Source organism: Betta splendens, chromosome 1 (assembly GCF_900634795.4).
Source record: "Betta splendens chromosome 1, fBetSpl5.4, whole genome shotgun sequence".
Taxonomy (NCBI): Eukaryota; Metazoa; Chordata; class Actinopteri; order Anabantiformes; family Osphronemidae; genus Betta; species Betta splendens.
This window is the reverse complement of record NC_040881.3, coordinates 1,213,701-1,229,400: the sequence shown is the minus strand read 5'-3', so window position 1 is coordinate 1,229,400 and position 15,700 is coordinate 1,213,701. Positions and strand designations below refer to the sequence as shown.

Here is a 15,700-nt window from a genome sequence, read left to right as displayed (position 1 = left end):
TTGTTTGTTTGATGTGTGTTTTTGCGCTGAGGACATAGCGCACCCTGACAGCCCTAATGATTCCACGTGAACTGTTGTTTTACACACTGTGATCGATTAATGCCAAGTAGCAGCGGTGGTCTCGTCTTTGTGGGCCTGTACCCGACGTGGACCAGGATCCCCAAACAAAGCGTCCATTCACAGGAGGTCTGGGGGGGGGGGGGGGTGGGGGGCTATACATTTGGGCAATTCTAAATAAATTCATTACAATTGAGTCAGAAAATGAGTCTGTGCAAAATCAAAGTCTGGTTCTGCTTCAGGACACAAAGAAGCTGATCATTAAAGACTCAACTGTTGTTTATCAGGGGGCAGTGAAATATGAGTGAACTTAATGTGAGCACGTAAATCTAGCAGAGAGGAAGAGAAAAGAAAGAAGGAGAGAGACAACAAAAGCAGGGGACCAACAAAAGCCCTGGATGCCAGGAGCACAGACAGGTTGCCTTCACTGACGTCCGGTAAAGCCCTGCTTCCATAAAGACGTGCAGCAGATCATGACATGCAGTAAATGAGTGAGTCAATTGAAAGGATAGTCATGAGAAAAACATTTTTATTATTGAGTATTTGGATCAAAACAAAATGTCTTAAACGTGAAGAATTTTGAAGTGTCTTTGGGGTTTTAATGACAAATTGTTAAAACCAATGTATTTCAAAATATTTTGTTTGATTTTTTATTGAATTTTTAAAAAGTTTTAATGTTATATAAATCTCTGAACGTTCAAGGTTCAAGGACGCTTTATTGTCATTTAACATGAGCCATTAGGAACGAAACATTTGTACTCAAGGTCTCCATAATAAAAAAACAATAATAAAATCATAGTTGGATAGTTTAGAATACTAAGCATTTCAAAAGCATTGTAGATTAGGAGGGGACTTTCAGCATTAATAAACAACCTAAATTAGACATTAATAATACTCCTAGATAACATCAGTTATTACTAGAGGACATTAATAATTCTATCGACATTTTAATCAGCATGTGAGGGACAGTGTGAAATAACTTTTATTTGTTTTCACAAGGCCACAACATCTAGTTTGGTAGCTTCATTGCTTTAACGTATGGATGAGTAACATACTTGAATTAATGTGTTAAAGAAATTGCCTAGTTCTGTGCTTAATGTTTACTGTTTTGCCACATCTACGTGTAGTACTTTTACTTTTACTTTCACTCAAGTATATGTACATGTATAGTTGCGTACTTATGGTACGCCACGTTTCTCTGCTGGTTGCAAGGATGGGCTGATTTCCGACAGTCCTTGAAGGCAGCAGGAGTCCTCCCGGTCGGATCCAGCTGAACGTGACGCGCCGACGCGGAGCCGAACGAGGTTTCCTGGCGGAGCTGCGGAGGGAACCAGAGCCGCGCGGGTCTGTGTGTCTGCCGCCGCCGCCGCGTTCTCCGTCTGTGCCAACACGCAACGCAACTTCCTCCTGTTTGGGGCTTCCACGGACTGGACGCGGAACCAGCGGCTATGGACCCGTCGCTGCGTCCCTGCTGCTCTCGCCGCTGAGGGACGTTCCTCCGTCGGATGCTCCGGAGCCCGTAGAGGAGGAGGGGACGGGGAGCGGGGCATCCCCGCCATTCTTCGAGCGCCAGGTGAAACCGCTGTTTTCGTGCGCTGCGGTCGGCAGCGGGTCGCTCGTGGGAGCGTAGAGCGGAGCGCGCGGGGCGGGAGCAGGCTTTGGGGGCACCGGGTGCGGGTTCGTCTGGGAGCGGAGGTTAGCGCTAGTAGGCTAGCGGCCGTTAGCGGGCTGCTGCCTCGTCATTCGCCAGTCTGGGAGGATGCGGCGCCGGGGATGCTGCTGCAGAAAGGGGGAGGGAGGGAGGGCCAGCAACGGAACCCACCGTCCGCCTGGCCTCGACCCATCTCCGCGACGAACGACACCCCCTCGGTCTCCACCGCCCCTCCTCCACCCCCTCGTCCTACCTCCGAGTGCACCCATCCTTTCACCACCACGTCGCCGTCTCTGTCTGGCAGCTTGAATCAAAGGGCCGGTCCACGGTGGGGTCGCATCACCGTAAACACTCAAATAACTGCCCGTGGCTGTCAGCTAGCCAGGCGGCTATGCTAGCCAGCCTCCCCGCTAGCTAGCCGGCTAACACTAGCCGTAGCATCACCCCTCTTCACCCCTAGCATCCTGACTAGCACGCATCCACCACACCGTCACCGCTACGGGCCAGCGTGTGTCGACCGACGCCCCCCTCACTCCACCGGGCCGCGGCGGTTGTTTCACCGCCCCTGACAGACCCCCACCCTCAGACATCTATTTGCGTCTAGGCCACTGAGATGTGAGTTGATGGAGCACGCAGAGCGGATGTTGTTATGTAACTGCTAATGACACCGCGCGCCCTTGAAACAAAAGCTGTTGTTTCAGTGTTTGTTTGCGTTGTGTGCGGTGCCGAACCCAAACTCGTCCAGGCCGAACCGGGGCGGGCAGTGCCGCTGTGGGCCGAGGGCCGCGTCTCTGAGCCGGCTTCTCCCAGACAACGGCCGCCGCTGACGGCCATTGTTTTTGTTGTCATTGGAGAGCTCGCGCTTGTTTTCAGCCTCGGATGCTGAAGATCAGCGTGTGAGGACGCGCATCAGCATCCAACGACCAGAAGCCACGCGTTGGAAATGTACGAAATGCAGCGAGCGACGAGGCTCGCGGGAGCGTTTCATGCTCAACAATGGGGTCGCTTTGTTGGACGTTGAGCAGAACCATTCTGCTGTAGATAATAAAAAACCAGGCAAGCTTCATGTGAAATACAGCAATAAGAATTCCCCTATTCCTAATGTGGTCTGTTAGAACACACCTAACCATATATTACTTTAGATAAAGTAAAAAGGCAAACATAATAGGCTCATTGGGGCACCTATTGCCCAGTGTCTCTTATGTTTGAGCCTAATGTTTGTTAAATAAATAACTGTTGTTTGGGGGCTCAGCTGCATTGAATTTAAACTATGATGGATTTTAGGCAGTTTTATGGACACATACTTGTTGTCCAAGGTTGTTTAATATATAGCGGTACACCAGTGCTTCACCAGTGCTTCACCAGTGCTTCACTAGTGCTTCACTAGTGCATCTTAAACATATGCACTGTGATGTGTGCTGCTGTATTAGTTCCATACGTTACCTAAAGCGAGTTATGAGTTCGACAGATTGCTGTTTCCATGGAAAAGTGATCCAGAGTCGCAGGTTCTCTGCAGTAATAGAGAGCGATCATACATGTCGCTGTTTGCACAAGAGGATAGAAAGCTCTGCAGCCCATCCAGAAAAGCCCATAAGACGTATCGTTGAGAAAGCTGGCTCTGAATTCATAGGCACTGAAACATACCTCTAGCTCTGCAAAGCCAAAGACTATTCCTATGTTTTTTTCTAGTTTCAGAATTGGGTTAGCAGCTGTAGATGTGCATCCCAGTCGTGCTGTTACTGTATGTAGGATTTAATGACGTGGTCCTGTATGCAGAGCTGGAGGTCATATTCCACAGCAGGAGTCACTGGTTATAAGATGTGATTCTTCATAAATAGAATGTGCTTGAAGTTCACAGGAAGTAACATCAAGTGTGTGGTCTTCAGTTTATATGCTGACATGAGGTGGCATTTAATTTGCTCTGGACTAAATCTGCTGTAAAAACAGAGTTGTTTGATGTGTCTCGTGCTTTGAGACTGAGTTAGGAATACAGAGACAGACACAACAGGAAAGGAATGAAGGGAGGGTGAAAGGTTTAAGAGCAGCAACAAAAGAAAGAGTTGAGGAATGAGTGAAGTAAACAAAAGATAACTGCAAGAAAATTAGGGGCCAGAATAATGATTCTCTTTAGATTAATCAAGATTTGTGATCCTTTAGCTTTTACCCGTGTCTTAATAGAGTGTTTCAAATAACAGCAGCCTCTTGTCACAGGTCTGATTGCTGCAGGTCACATACGCATGTTTTAGGTTCAATTCCCTGCATGGCTGAATTTTTCCATTCTGTGGGTGCAGTGGTGAGCACCTTACAGCTGGAAGCCCCTGAGTTGGCTCAGTGTGGACAGCTTTGTTAGAACATCCACTTCCAGGTCATGAGGAGAGTTTAGGAGAGTTGAGTCTCGGAGCTGTGCTTTGTCCCTAACCTTAATTCAACTTACTTGTTTGTCAAAAAACTGTAGCAGAAATTTTGTTTTAGATCTTTGATTTGCTCTTAAAAAACCACAGTGATAAACTGATTCCAACATGTTGTGTGGTTTACGGTGGTCTGTCAAAGGGAGGAAGCATGAGAGGGTAAGTCAGAGGGTGTGAAGGAAGGAATGAGGGGAGGCATAGGTGAATTGAATAGGCTGGGGGCTGGGACGAACAGGAAGGAAGGAAAAAAGGAAGGAAGGAAGGAAGGAAGGAATAATGGAGAAGAGATGGAGGGAGAAGCCAGAGTTTTGTTTGAAGAATGATGTTGACGAAAAGTGAAAAAGAAGGAAGTGAGGGAGGAAATAAAAGTGGGGATGAAGTTTGCGAGCAATAGAAGCAGAAAAACAATAGAAGAGAGAAGAGACATATGAGGAGGCTGAATGAAAAAAGAAAAGCAATGAAAGATGTGAACAATATGAGGAGACAAGGAGTAGATGAGGAAAGGAGGATGGTAGGCACTAGGGAAGAAGGAGAGGACAAAGGAAAGAGGAAAAGTATTCAGGAGAAAGAATGAGGAAATTATAGAACGAGGTGGAGGTGGGGCACGGGACAAAGAGTGATGTGAGAAGACACGTAACGGAAAGGAATGAGGAAAATAAGGGAAGCAGAGTAATAACTAATAGTAAGAGAACAAGGAAGGAGAAGAGGAAGTGCAAAAGTAGTTGAAAGAGGATGGGATGAATGGGGAAGTAGACACAGAGGTGAGAACGGACCTTCCTAACCACAGCGAGGAGGCAGGAGACGTGTTAGGAGGCAAGGAAGGTGTCAGAGGGGAGAAGGTTAGGAGGCAGGAAGTGTGGCACGGCCCTGAACAATGAGTGGCGGCTGTGCGGCTGTGTTTGCTGTGTGAAGGAAGCGATCCACTGACCTGCTCCCGGCTTTTTTTCTCCATTCTCTCCTTTCTCTGCCTCCATTTCCTTCCAGGCTGACTCACCGCCTGAACCCAGAAGGAGAAGACGGGGTCTGAGGAGACGGGAGAGCGAGCGAAACCCAGAGGAAGCGAGCGAAAGGGACAGAGGGAGGGAGAAAGAAAGAGGAATAAGGGTCTAAAGTAGGTGAAGGAGAGTCGGAGGGAGGTGGAGGAGAGCAGGACGGGTCCGTTGGGTCCGAGGGCGAGACCAGCAACAGTAAGTGACTGGGAGGCGCCAAGCAGACAGATCTGACACCAGGCCGGCGTGGGCGCGGGTCGGGTGGAGGTCAGAGGTGAAGCGGCTTCAGCACATCCCACCGTCTCGCTCCCCCTCCACCACACTGGGAGAACTGGGAACCAGGAGAAGCCACCATGAGCGACCAGAACGTCGTCAAGGAGGGCTGGGTCCAGAAAAGAGGTGAGTTCCTGAGTGAATGTGTGCGATGCAGGCGATGCGAGTTCGCCGGTCGCCGCAGCTGATGCTCCTTCCATCCACGAGAGGCTCCAGAACCAAAGCCGCTGCCACTCAGATGGTCAGAACGTGGTTTTTCTGCTTCAGCTCCACTTTTCAGACTGCAGCTTTGCACATTTAAAGTAGTATTAAACTGCATCATCAACGTAAGCCTTTGTTTTTTAAGCGTGAGTGTGAGCTTCATTATTGACCAGGAGTGAAGCAGACAGCAGAGCCCTCATTCCAGATGGAATATGAATATATATTAGTCAAATACATCAAATACAAATACAGAAATACCTTTCTTTCAATCAAACGCTTTCATAGAAACCCCAACAGTTGATTTCATTTGATTCAGTAAAAATACCGGCATTCCTTCAATCAAACCACCTTAAAGAAGTTGAAGCTTCTTGAGCTGCAGCTCTGCCGTCTTTCACTCATTCATCGACGTCTTCCGCACGTTGTAGTGATTGACAGAGACTCGGTGCTGCCGCCATGTTTTAACGCTCCTCGGTGGAGGAGTGAACTGGTCACGGGCTCTCGCGCCGCTGGTTGAAGCATCAGAGAAGCTGAAGCCGTCGTTAAAGAAGCTGTGGCTTCTTGAACCTCCACAAACCACTGCTCTGAGACGTGCTCTCAGCTGCTTAAACCTTCAGTCCGTCTCTTATCGAGCTCAAACCCAGCATCAGTTTAGGTTAATGACCATCCAGGCTCGTGGGCAGTGAGGGAATCATCTGAGCCTGTTGACCTGAGGAGCAGCTCGCGGGCTGCCGTTCCCACAGTGTGGGCTGGCAGGCAGGCAGGCAGGCAGGCAGGCAGGCAGGCAGGCAGACAGACAGGTAAGCAGGCAGACAGACAGGTAAGCAGGCAGGCAGGCAGGTAAGCAGGCAGGCAGGTAAGCAGGCAGACAGGCAGGCAGACAGACAGACAGACAGGCAGGCAGACAGACAGGCAGGTAAGCAGGCAGACAGGCAGGCAGACAGACGGGTAAGCAGGCAGACAGGTAAGCAGGCAGACAGACAGGTAAGCAGGCAGGCTGGCAGGCAGACAGACAGACAGGCAGGTAAGCAGGCAGACAGGCAGGTAAGCAGGCAGACAGGTAAGCAGACAGACAGGTAAGCAGGCAGGCAGACAGGTAAGCAGGCAGGTAAGCAGGCAGACAGACAGACAGGCAGGTAAGCAGGCAGACAGACAGACAGGCAGGCAGGTAAGCAGGCAGACAGACAGGCAGGTAAGCAGGCAGACAGGTAAGCAGGCAGACAGGTAAGCAGGCAGGCAGGTAAGCAGGCAGACAGACAGGCAGGCAGACAGACAGGCAGGTAAGCAAGCAGACAGGCAGGCAGGCAAGCAGACAGGCAGGCAGACAGGCAGACAGGCAGGCAGGCAGACAGGCAGGTAAGCAGGCAGGCAGACAGGCAAGCAGGCAGGCAGGCAGGTAAGCAGGCAGGCAGGTAAGCAGGCAGGCAGGCAGGCAGGTAAGCAGGCAGACAGGCAGGTAAGCAGGCAGGCAGGTAAGCAGGCAGGCAGGCAGACAGGCAGGTAAGCAGGCAGACAGGCAGGCAGACAGACAGACAGACAGGCAGGTAAGCAGGCAGACAGGCAGGTAAGCAGGCAGACAGGTAAGCAGGCAGACAGACAGGTAAGCAGGCAGGCTGGCAGGCAGACAGACAGACAGACAGGTAAGCAGGCAGGCAGACAGTCAGGTAAGCAGGCAGACAGGTAAGCAGGCAGGCAGACAGGCAGGCAGGTAAGCAGGCAGACAGACAGACAGACAGACAGACAGACAGGCGGGCAGACAGGCAGACAGACAGGGGAGGTAAGCAGGCAGACAGGCAGGCAAGCAGACAGACAGACAGACAGACAGACAGGCAGGTAAGCAGACAGACAGACAGGCAGACATACAGGTAAGCAGGCAGACAGACAGGCAGACATACAGGTAAGCAGGCATACATACAGGTAAGCAGGCAGACATACAGGTAAGCAGGCAGACAGACAGGTAAGCAGGCAGGCAGGCAGACAGACAGGTAAACAGGCAGGCAGACAGGCAGGTAAGCAGGCAGGCAGGTAAGCAGGCAGACAGACAGGCAGGCAGGTAAGCAGGCAGACAGGCAGGCAGACAGGCAAGCAAGCAGACAGGTAAGCAGGCAGGCAGGTAAGCAGACAGGCAGGTAAGCAGGCAGACAGACAGGCAAGCAGGCAGACAGACAGGCAAGCAGGCAGACAGGTAAGCAGGCAGGCAGGTAAGCAGGCAGACAGGCAGGTAAGCAGGCAGACAGACAGACAGACAGACAGACAGACAGACAGACAGGGGAGGTAAGCAGGCACACAGGCAGGCAAGCATACAGACAGGCAGACAGACAGGCAGACATACAGGTAAGCAGGCAGACAGACAGGCAGACATACAGGTAAGCAGGCAGGCAGGCAGACAGACAGGTAAACAGGCAGACAGACAGGCAGGTAAACAGACAGGCAGACAGGCAGGCAGGCAGGCAGGCTTGTGTGTGTCTGCGTGTGTCTGCTTCCTTCCTACCCCACGAGCCCCTCGGCCTGTTTATTGCACCAGTGCTTCGATAGTGGTAACTGCTCTCCTGGAGAAACTGCCCTGAGCTGTCGTATGTGCTCCAAGGAGTTCACACAGAGTTCAACCCAACCCCAGACCCAACCCCAGACCCAACCCCAGACCCAACCCCAGACCCAACCCCAGACCCAACCCCGGACCCAACCCCAGACCCAAACCCGGACCCAACCCCGGACCAGACCCAACCCCGGACCAGACCCAACCCCGGACCCCAACCCCATACTCCAGAACAACCCTAGACCCAACCCTAGACCCAACCCTAGACCCAACCCTAGACCCAACCCCAGACCAGACCAACTCCAGACCAGACCAGACCAGACCAGACCAACACCAGACCAGACCCCAGACTGAAACCCAGACCAGACCCCAGACCAGACCCAGAACCGTGGACTGGAACCTACATGCCATGTTTAGAAGCAGGTGACAGGACCAGGATGTGACCTGTTGGTGTCGCTCTTTGTCTCTCTGCAGGTGAGTACATTAAGAACTGGCGGCCGCGCTACTTCCTGCTGAAGACAGACGGCTCTTTCATTGGATACAAGGACAAGCCACAGGACTCAGACCTGGCATATCCACTCAACAACTTCTCTGTAGCAAGTGAGACATGAACAGGTCATTTTAGCTGTTGTAAACTCGGGAGGTGTGAATTGTCTGACAGGCTCTGTCTCGTGACCTGCAGAATGTCAGCTGATGAAGACGGAGCGGCCCAAGCCCAACACCTTCATCATCCGCTGCCTGCAGTGGACCACTGTCATCGAGAGAACCTTTCACGTCGACACTCCTGACGAAAGGTAAGTCAGCAGAAAGGCAGGCAGGAAGCTGACCAGGCGTCAGACGTGTAGGTTTCATGTCCCACTTGGACTAAAACAAAAAAATCCTGGACTTTATATCTTTTTCCAGGAATGTTCAGAAATTCAAAACCTAATATCATGTGACGCTTGTGTTTTAGCAGTGTGTTCAGAATTGTGAAAAAGCTAAAGTTACACATCAAGCCAAAACAAGTCTGCTGGAAGTTTAAGAGTGGTTGTGTCCTGCAGAGACGAGTGGGCTGAAGCCATCCAGATGGTGGCGGAGTCGCTGGCCAAACAGGAGGAGGAGGGAATCCTGTGTAGCCCAACATCCCAGATCGAGAACGTCAACGAGGAGGAGATGGACACGTCCATCAGCCACTACAAACGAAAGGTGATGGAACCGATGGAGCCTGGCCTGACTAAAGTTGTGCGTGGGGCTTTTTCTGCTGGCATCTATAACTGTCCCTTCTGCCTGTATCTAGACAGGTTTGCTTAATGTTGGGTCAGTTGTTTAATGTGCTGCATACAGAACATCAACATTTGGTTCCTCTGGTTAAACTGTCGGGGTTTGTATCATTTTGTCACATTGTGCCTCTTTTGTGTTTGTCCAGACAATGAATGACTTTGACTATCTGAAGCTTCTGGGCAAAGGCACTTTTGGAAAGGTCATTCTAGTGAGGGAGAAGGCGAGTGGCACCTACTACGCCATGAAGATCCTGAAGAAAGAAGTCATTATAGCCAAGGTAGCCTAGCAGCTAGCAGCCCTTTGTCTCTTGGTGCCCAGTAAAACGCTTTAGAGCCTGACAGTGACACTTACCCTGCACTTACTCTAAGCCAGTCTTGTAACAAACATGCATGGCCTCAGTCACTCAGCCTCCTCTCTTTCCTCCTTCCTCACAGGATGAAGTTGCTCACACACTTACAGAAAGTAGGGTATTAAAAAACACTCGGCATCCGTTCCTAACTGTGAGTATCTGATACGAAGCGGGGTGTTTTCAGCTCTTAGGTTTCATTCTAGGCTCTTGTGATGAGTAGAGGGATGAATTCAGACCACAAAGCCGTTTTTATAGAAAAGTACATTCAACGGCCGAGCGCTGAGTTGGTTTCTCTGTTGTGTCTTCAGTCTCTGAAGTACTCGTTCCAGACCAAGGACCGGCTGTGCTTCGTTATGGAGTACGTCAACGGAGGAGAGGTGAGAGCGTTGGTTCTTAGTGGACGCTGGCGCTTTTGTCATATTCAACAGATTGTCAAACCTCTTTTCTTTGCAGCTGTTCTTCCACTTGTCGAGAGAACGAGTGTTTTCTGAGGACCGCACCCGTTTCTACGGTGCAGAGATCGTCTCGGCTTTAGACTACCTGCATTCTGCCAAGATTGTCTACCGCGACCTGAAGGTAAAGCCTTTGATCCTCAGCAGCACGCTGTCATGACTTAAATCGAATTCACATTCAGACTCGCAGACTGATCCATTAGTCTGCTGCACAAATGCTGAATAGAACCAGAAGGGGAAAACACTTTGTTACTGTGCAGAGCAGTACACAATGAAGCAGGAGGTGCAGCCCTCATCCTCAATAACATTTAATGCTCTTGTCATCATCAGCTGGAGAACCTGATGTTGGACAAAGACGGCCACATCAAGATCACAGACTTTGGCCTTTGCAAAGAAGGCATCACTGACACTGCCACCATGAAGACCTTCTGTGGAACCCCGGAGTACCTGGCTCCTGAGGTCAGAGGTCACACCAGCACCAGCACATTGATCAGAACCGTTATGTAAACTGTCGCCCACATGATGGACTTCAGACAGAAACTGTGTTCTGGGCTGTTTGTTAGTGACAACCACCAAAGCTTCATATGGAAGCCAGAGTGGAAGTTCCTTAAGCTGCACTTCCTCCACTGACGGCTCAGTGTTTACTTTACAGCAGCGTAGAAAATGTCACCGGCTCATTTCACTTCTTCTAACGTGGTCGTAGGTGGAGTTTTTAAAGTTATTTTTCAGTTAAGAGGATGTGAAAGAGGATATCACATAGACCAAGGTCAAAAAGAGCTGCGTAAGAAAGACAGGACGCACGCACAGCTGGGCAAATGTGGTTCCACACAGAACCTGTGTGGAACGGGCCTGACCCAAGCCGTGCTGTCTGTGCTGTCCACTACAGGTCCTGGAGGACAATGACTACGGACGGGCCGTGGACTGGTGGGGCTTGGGTGTGGTGACCTATGAGATGATGTGCGGCCGCCTGCCCTTCTACAACCAGGACCACGAGAAGCTGTTCGAACTGATTCTAATGGAGGAGATCAAGTTCCCACGAACCCTGTCAGCCGACGCCAAGTCGCTGCTGTCGGGGTTGCTCATCAAGGACCCAAACAAACGGTACAGACCCGGGTAGCATGATTAGAGGGCGTCGGAGTGTGAGTGTGTGAGCGACCTCTGTCCACTGACTACATCCTGCTGCTCGTCTTGTCTGGTGATGTCAGGACGTTTAGGCTGCGCTCAGGCTTAACTCGGAGCTGCCCACTGGTGTAAAGGGGACAGAACCTGCATCACACTGGAGCTTCTGCTGAGTCAGCATTCAGCCCCTTTTAGGCATCTCCCAGTTCTGTGCTCCAGTAATGCGAAGCATCAACATGCATTAAAGCGTTTGTTCACAGCCTCCAGTTAAAGACAAACTGGACAGAACCAAAAGAAGTGTTACCTGTGATATGTGTGAGGCATCAACACAAACGGGTCAGGAAGTAATGGTGATGGTGCCAGAGTCCAGCAGCTGCTTCCCAGATGAAAACTCAGTCTCCTAATTCTTATTGTGTTCAGCTGTCGAGTGGCTGCTGAATATCCTGAAGGCCATTTCTGTATCTAATGAAGAAAATGAGGCTAGCGCAGCTTCACATCAAACTCGTTCACCCTGCATTTATTTTGGGATCAGTAGCAGGTGGATATTCTGGTTCCATTGATGGAGACGTTTGATGTCTGCCTTAAACGGTGTCTACTCCTCCTCTGTGCTCGCTGACAGGCTGGGCGGCGGACCGGATGACGCTAAGGAGATCATGCGACACAGTTTCTTTGGCACAGTCGACTGGCAGGATGTCTACGACAAGAAGGTGAGAGCAGGATTTAGCTGCTAGACGTCATCTTATCTTCAGCTGTGGTTTATTCTGGTACCAGGGTTACCTGATGATATCAGAAGATGTCTTTGGCTTTAAAAATAGAGGCACAACAGAAAACCTTCCCTCATCATCTCCAGCGTCGTGTCCACCGCACAGTTTTATCTCTGCTGATCCTCCCAGAGCTGCATCAGCCTTCACATCAGACATTTGATTTACAGCTTGGACCCGGTTCCTGGCTGAGCTACAGCTGCAGTGGCCTGAACCCAACGCTGATGTTTGGAAACCAAGGGCTTTTAGCACATTTTGCTTGACTGCTTGTTTCATCAGGGCCACAGCAGCGCGGTGTCTGTTGAACGCGCTCAGGTCGGTCTCTGTTCGTCTGTTGCAGCTGGTGCCACCGTTCCAGCCCCAGGTCAGCTCTGAGACGGACACGCGCTACTTCGACGAGGAGTTCACAGCACAGACCATCACCATCACTCCGCCAGAGAAATGTAAGCGCCACGCTGCACCCAGGGGGGAATGAGTGAAGGTGGATGGAAACGTGATCACAGAAGCCTCCAACTGTACACGAACTACATGCTGAGAGACTGCCCGACTAAAAACGGTTGTCTAATCTGATCAGGTCAATGATATAGTTTAATTCTCAGAAAGGAAAGCGTCTCTAAGCTCCTCTAGGATGTTGTGCAGGGTTTCAGAGTTGAGCTAAATGCAGGTAAACTCAGTTGAAGGCAAAATGTGTGAGAAGCGGTGACAAACATGAGTCTAAGACTGAGCTGCGTTTTTCCAAACTGACTGCGTATGTTCTGCCTGCGTTTCACAGACGATGAGGACGGGATGGACGCAGCAGACAACGAGCGGAGGCCTCATTTCCCACAGTTCTCCTACTCGGCCAGCGGGCGGGAGTGAACGTCCGGCCAGCAGCCGCCTTCGTCCCCATTCGTGGCCATTCTGAGGAAAACACGTAGCCATTTAGGAACAAGTACCAGTCTCCCCTCTTTTCCTCCTCCTCTGCTCGCAGACGGGGAGAAGTCTTTCTAGGGACTTTAAAAGAGGTTTTGCACAGTGGGACAGACTCCAGTCGGTCTCCCCACATTAAAAAGAAGTCTCCTACATTTTCAGTGCTATTTACTGCAGAAGGCAATGTTTTTGTTATTTATTCTTTTCTCTGCGCCAGTATTACGTTGTCGACCCAGGTTGCTTTCATCTTGATTTTTCGTTTGTTGTTCCTTCTTCTTCTTTTGACTTCTTGCACTTGGTTTGGAAGAGCCGTTTTAGGGAACAAAAGACCAAAAATGTTGCCTTATGTGTGCAGACATTTCGTATCATACAGACAGGGTGTAGGGCGTTTGTTCGTTTGTTTGTTGGGGGGCGTGGCTAGAGACGGATCATTCTTAGAGAAAAAGTGCATGGCTCGTGGTTGATTCAAAAAAAAAAAAAAAAGAAAAACAAAAAAAAGTTGTTTGTCGTACATTTGCCACAGCAGCGCACATCTCCTTCCCATGGCAACGAACACCGCTGCTGCAGGAAAGGACACAAGATGAGAATCCTTCCTTCTGTGGTCTTTTATTTGTCCACTCATTTGGTTTCTCTCACGCTTTCTTTAGAAGTGAAACAGAAAACACTAAACTGCCAGAATCTGCACAGTTGACTCAGGCGCCACAGAGCACAACGCGTTTAGACTCGGCTCCAGCGGGCGAACGAGGCCTTTCTCTGCGTTCTCCTGCTGCGCGTCCCTGATCGTAGCCGTAGGATGTTTATACGTGTGCGTGTGTGTGTAACATGTATGGGGAGAAGACTGTCATAGCGCGCACACACACACACACACACAGAAACAGGAAGCAGCTGTGAGTTCTCCGAATGGGCCCAAGTCGGCGGTTTTCTCCAGAAACGATCCGTTTTTCCTGTGATCAGAATAATCAGACCGAAGTTAATCCCCATTAATCATGTTCCAGCGCTCCAACAAATTTGACCCCGGTATTTATTAATTTATTTATTTGCTTATTTATTTATTTGAGTCAAATTTACCCCAGACTGAAAGCGAATGATTGTGAGTAATGGAAACTCGGCCCAGGCTGCAGAGGACATGACTTCTGTCCCCAGCAGCTCCATCATGTGCACAAACATCCTCCTCTTTACAGGCTGGGAACCAAATCAAGCAGGATCCTTTGTTTCCCACTGTGTCCATGTAGTGAAAGTAGTAAAGACACGGCTCAGAGCAGCTCTGGCGCCTGCTGTCAGACCCACCTGAGCTGTGAAGGTCGTCTGGTGGACCCTTGTCTTTTTCTGCTCCCATTCGCAGAATGGAAGTAACAACTTCAAACCGGTAGTCCTGTAGGTTGAAGCTTCCTCTACAAGACGGGAACTAACAACAAGTAGAAGAACTGGGCCTTTAAATGGGATTAGTTGTGCTCAGTCTGGGTCCGGTTGTGGTGGTGGAGTGGGTGCGTCCTGCCCACTAGAGGCCTAAGATGTGCACAACACTGAGCACAGAAGAGACAAACTCATCACTGCTTTAATCACTGCACAGATTAAGACTCGAATCACATCTGATCCGTTTCTGGAGACGACCGCCAACCTCGTCCGTAGTGCAGTCACCAGGCGCTGATTCCCGACAAGAGGAGGCTGCACCTGAAGCAGTCAAGTAGTTGTTTGATGCTGTGTCCTGGATGAAAAGGACTGAAACATATCGAGCAGCAGGGCGAAGCCCACTCACCGCTCAGACACGGATACATTTAGTCGGATACAGAGAAATATTCACAAACGCACAGATATACGAAGAGTAGAACTTTATTTATCACGCTAACAGAGATGAGGCTTCCAGCTCCAAATCCTGTCAGTATTTTGAGAGAAATGAACGTATATGTTTCTGAACAGAGGCTTTTCACCGATCATGAAAAAACTGAGCCGTGACGCACTCGTGTGAAGACTGAGGACTGCCAGTAAATAGTCGAGTTGCCCCAAAACGTCTTGATGTAAATATGCAATGCCTTTTTTGTCTTGTGGCATCTTGACCGACCAGATTCAGTTTTTTCTTCTGTGACTGTACTTGGAGCTCATGGTGACAGTGACCACAACTCAAAACTGCGTTTAAGATGGAAATGAAGTCTAAAAAGTCAAAACCTGGACCTTTCACTGGTTTTGGAATTTGTTTTTCTTTTCCTGCGACTTAATGCACTGATCCCAGTCGTTCATGGATGACGTTACCATGGCAACCCCAGCTCCTCTGTTGCCGTGGTCCCCAGAAATGATGAACTCCTGGTTTTCCTGCCAGATAAATGACTGTGACTGTGGAGTCTGTATCGTCTCCTGTTTCCTTTCACCCTCTTCAAAAAATACAATATGTGGAACATTTTCAACTTATTGCAGTGCTGGTTTCATCATTTTACCCTGTCCCTCCTTTTTTGGCACCATAGTATTTCTTTTATTTCTGTTTATCATTCTAGGCAGTGATACCTTGTATGTTGTTAAAAAGGCACCTCTTAAAAGTTGCTGAAGGATGATGATGTTGATGATGATGCATTAACTAAAGTCTTCTTTTTCTTTTGTATCATTCGCTTGTTTCTTTTCTTACCAAAACATTAGAGCGAGATCCCAATAGTGGACTTGCATTGCCGTGGTAGTATTTATTTTGAATTAAATTAAAAAAAAATACATTTCAGGGTTTCTGCTCTCATGACTCTTTATTTCACATATTT

The 15,700-nt window shown here is 49.6% G+C and overlaps 1 protein-coding gene across 2 annotated transcripts; it reads left to right on the top strand.

The window, feature by feature from the left end:
* The first annotated feature begins 1,289 nt into the window (after positions 1–1,289).
* On the top strand, positions 1,290–15,663 carry akt3b (v-akt murine thymoma viral oncogene homolog 3b). 2 transcript variants are annotated; one of them, XM_029163780.3, is made up of 14 exons: positions 1,290–1,630; positions 5,101–5,504; positions 8,587–8,712; positions 8,795–8,906; positions 9,153–9,297; positions 9,518–9,649; positions 9,807–9,872; positions 10,030–10,098; positions 10,175–10,297; positions 10,504–10,632; positions 11,060–11,274; positions 11,912–11,999; positions 12,394–12,496; positions 12,826–15,663. In XM_029163780.3, exons 2-14 carry the CDS (start codon positions 5,459–5,461, stop codon positions 12,909–12,911), a joined length of 1,440 nt encoding a protein of 479 aa, XP_029019613.1. In that variant the 5' UTR covers positions 1,290–1,630; positions 5,101–5,458; the 3' UTR covers positions 12,912–15,663. The 2 variants fall into 2 exon arrangements, with proteins under 2 accessions (XP_029019613.1, XP_029019621.1); XM_029163788.3 differs by lacking the exon at positions 1,290–1,630 and adding an exon at positions 1,719–2,323.
* The last annotated feature ends 37 nt before the right edge of the window (positions 15,664–15,700 follow it).

Coding starts and splice junctions, on each gene's coding strand:
- akt3b (XM_029163780.3), top strand. CDS start 5,459: ATGAGCGACCAGAACGTCGTCAAGGAGGGCTGGGTCCAGAAAAGAG. Junction 9,298..9,517: donor TCAGCCACTACAAACGAAAG/GTGATGGAACCG, acceptor GTGTTTGTCCAG/ACAATGAATGACTTTGACTA. Junction 10,099..10,174: donor AGTACGTCAACGGAGGAGAG/GTGAGAGCGTTG, acceptor TTTTCTTTGCAG/CTGTTCTTCCACTTGTCGAG.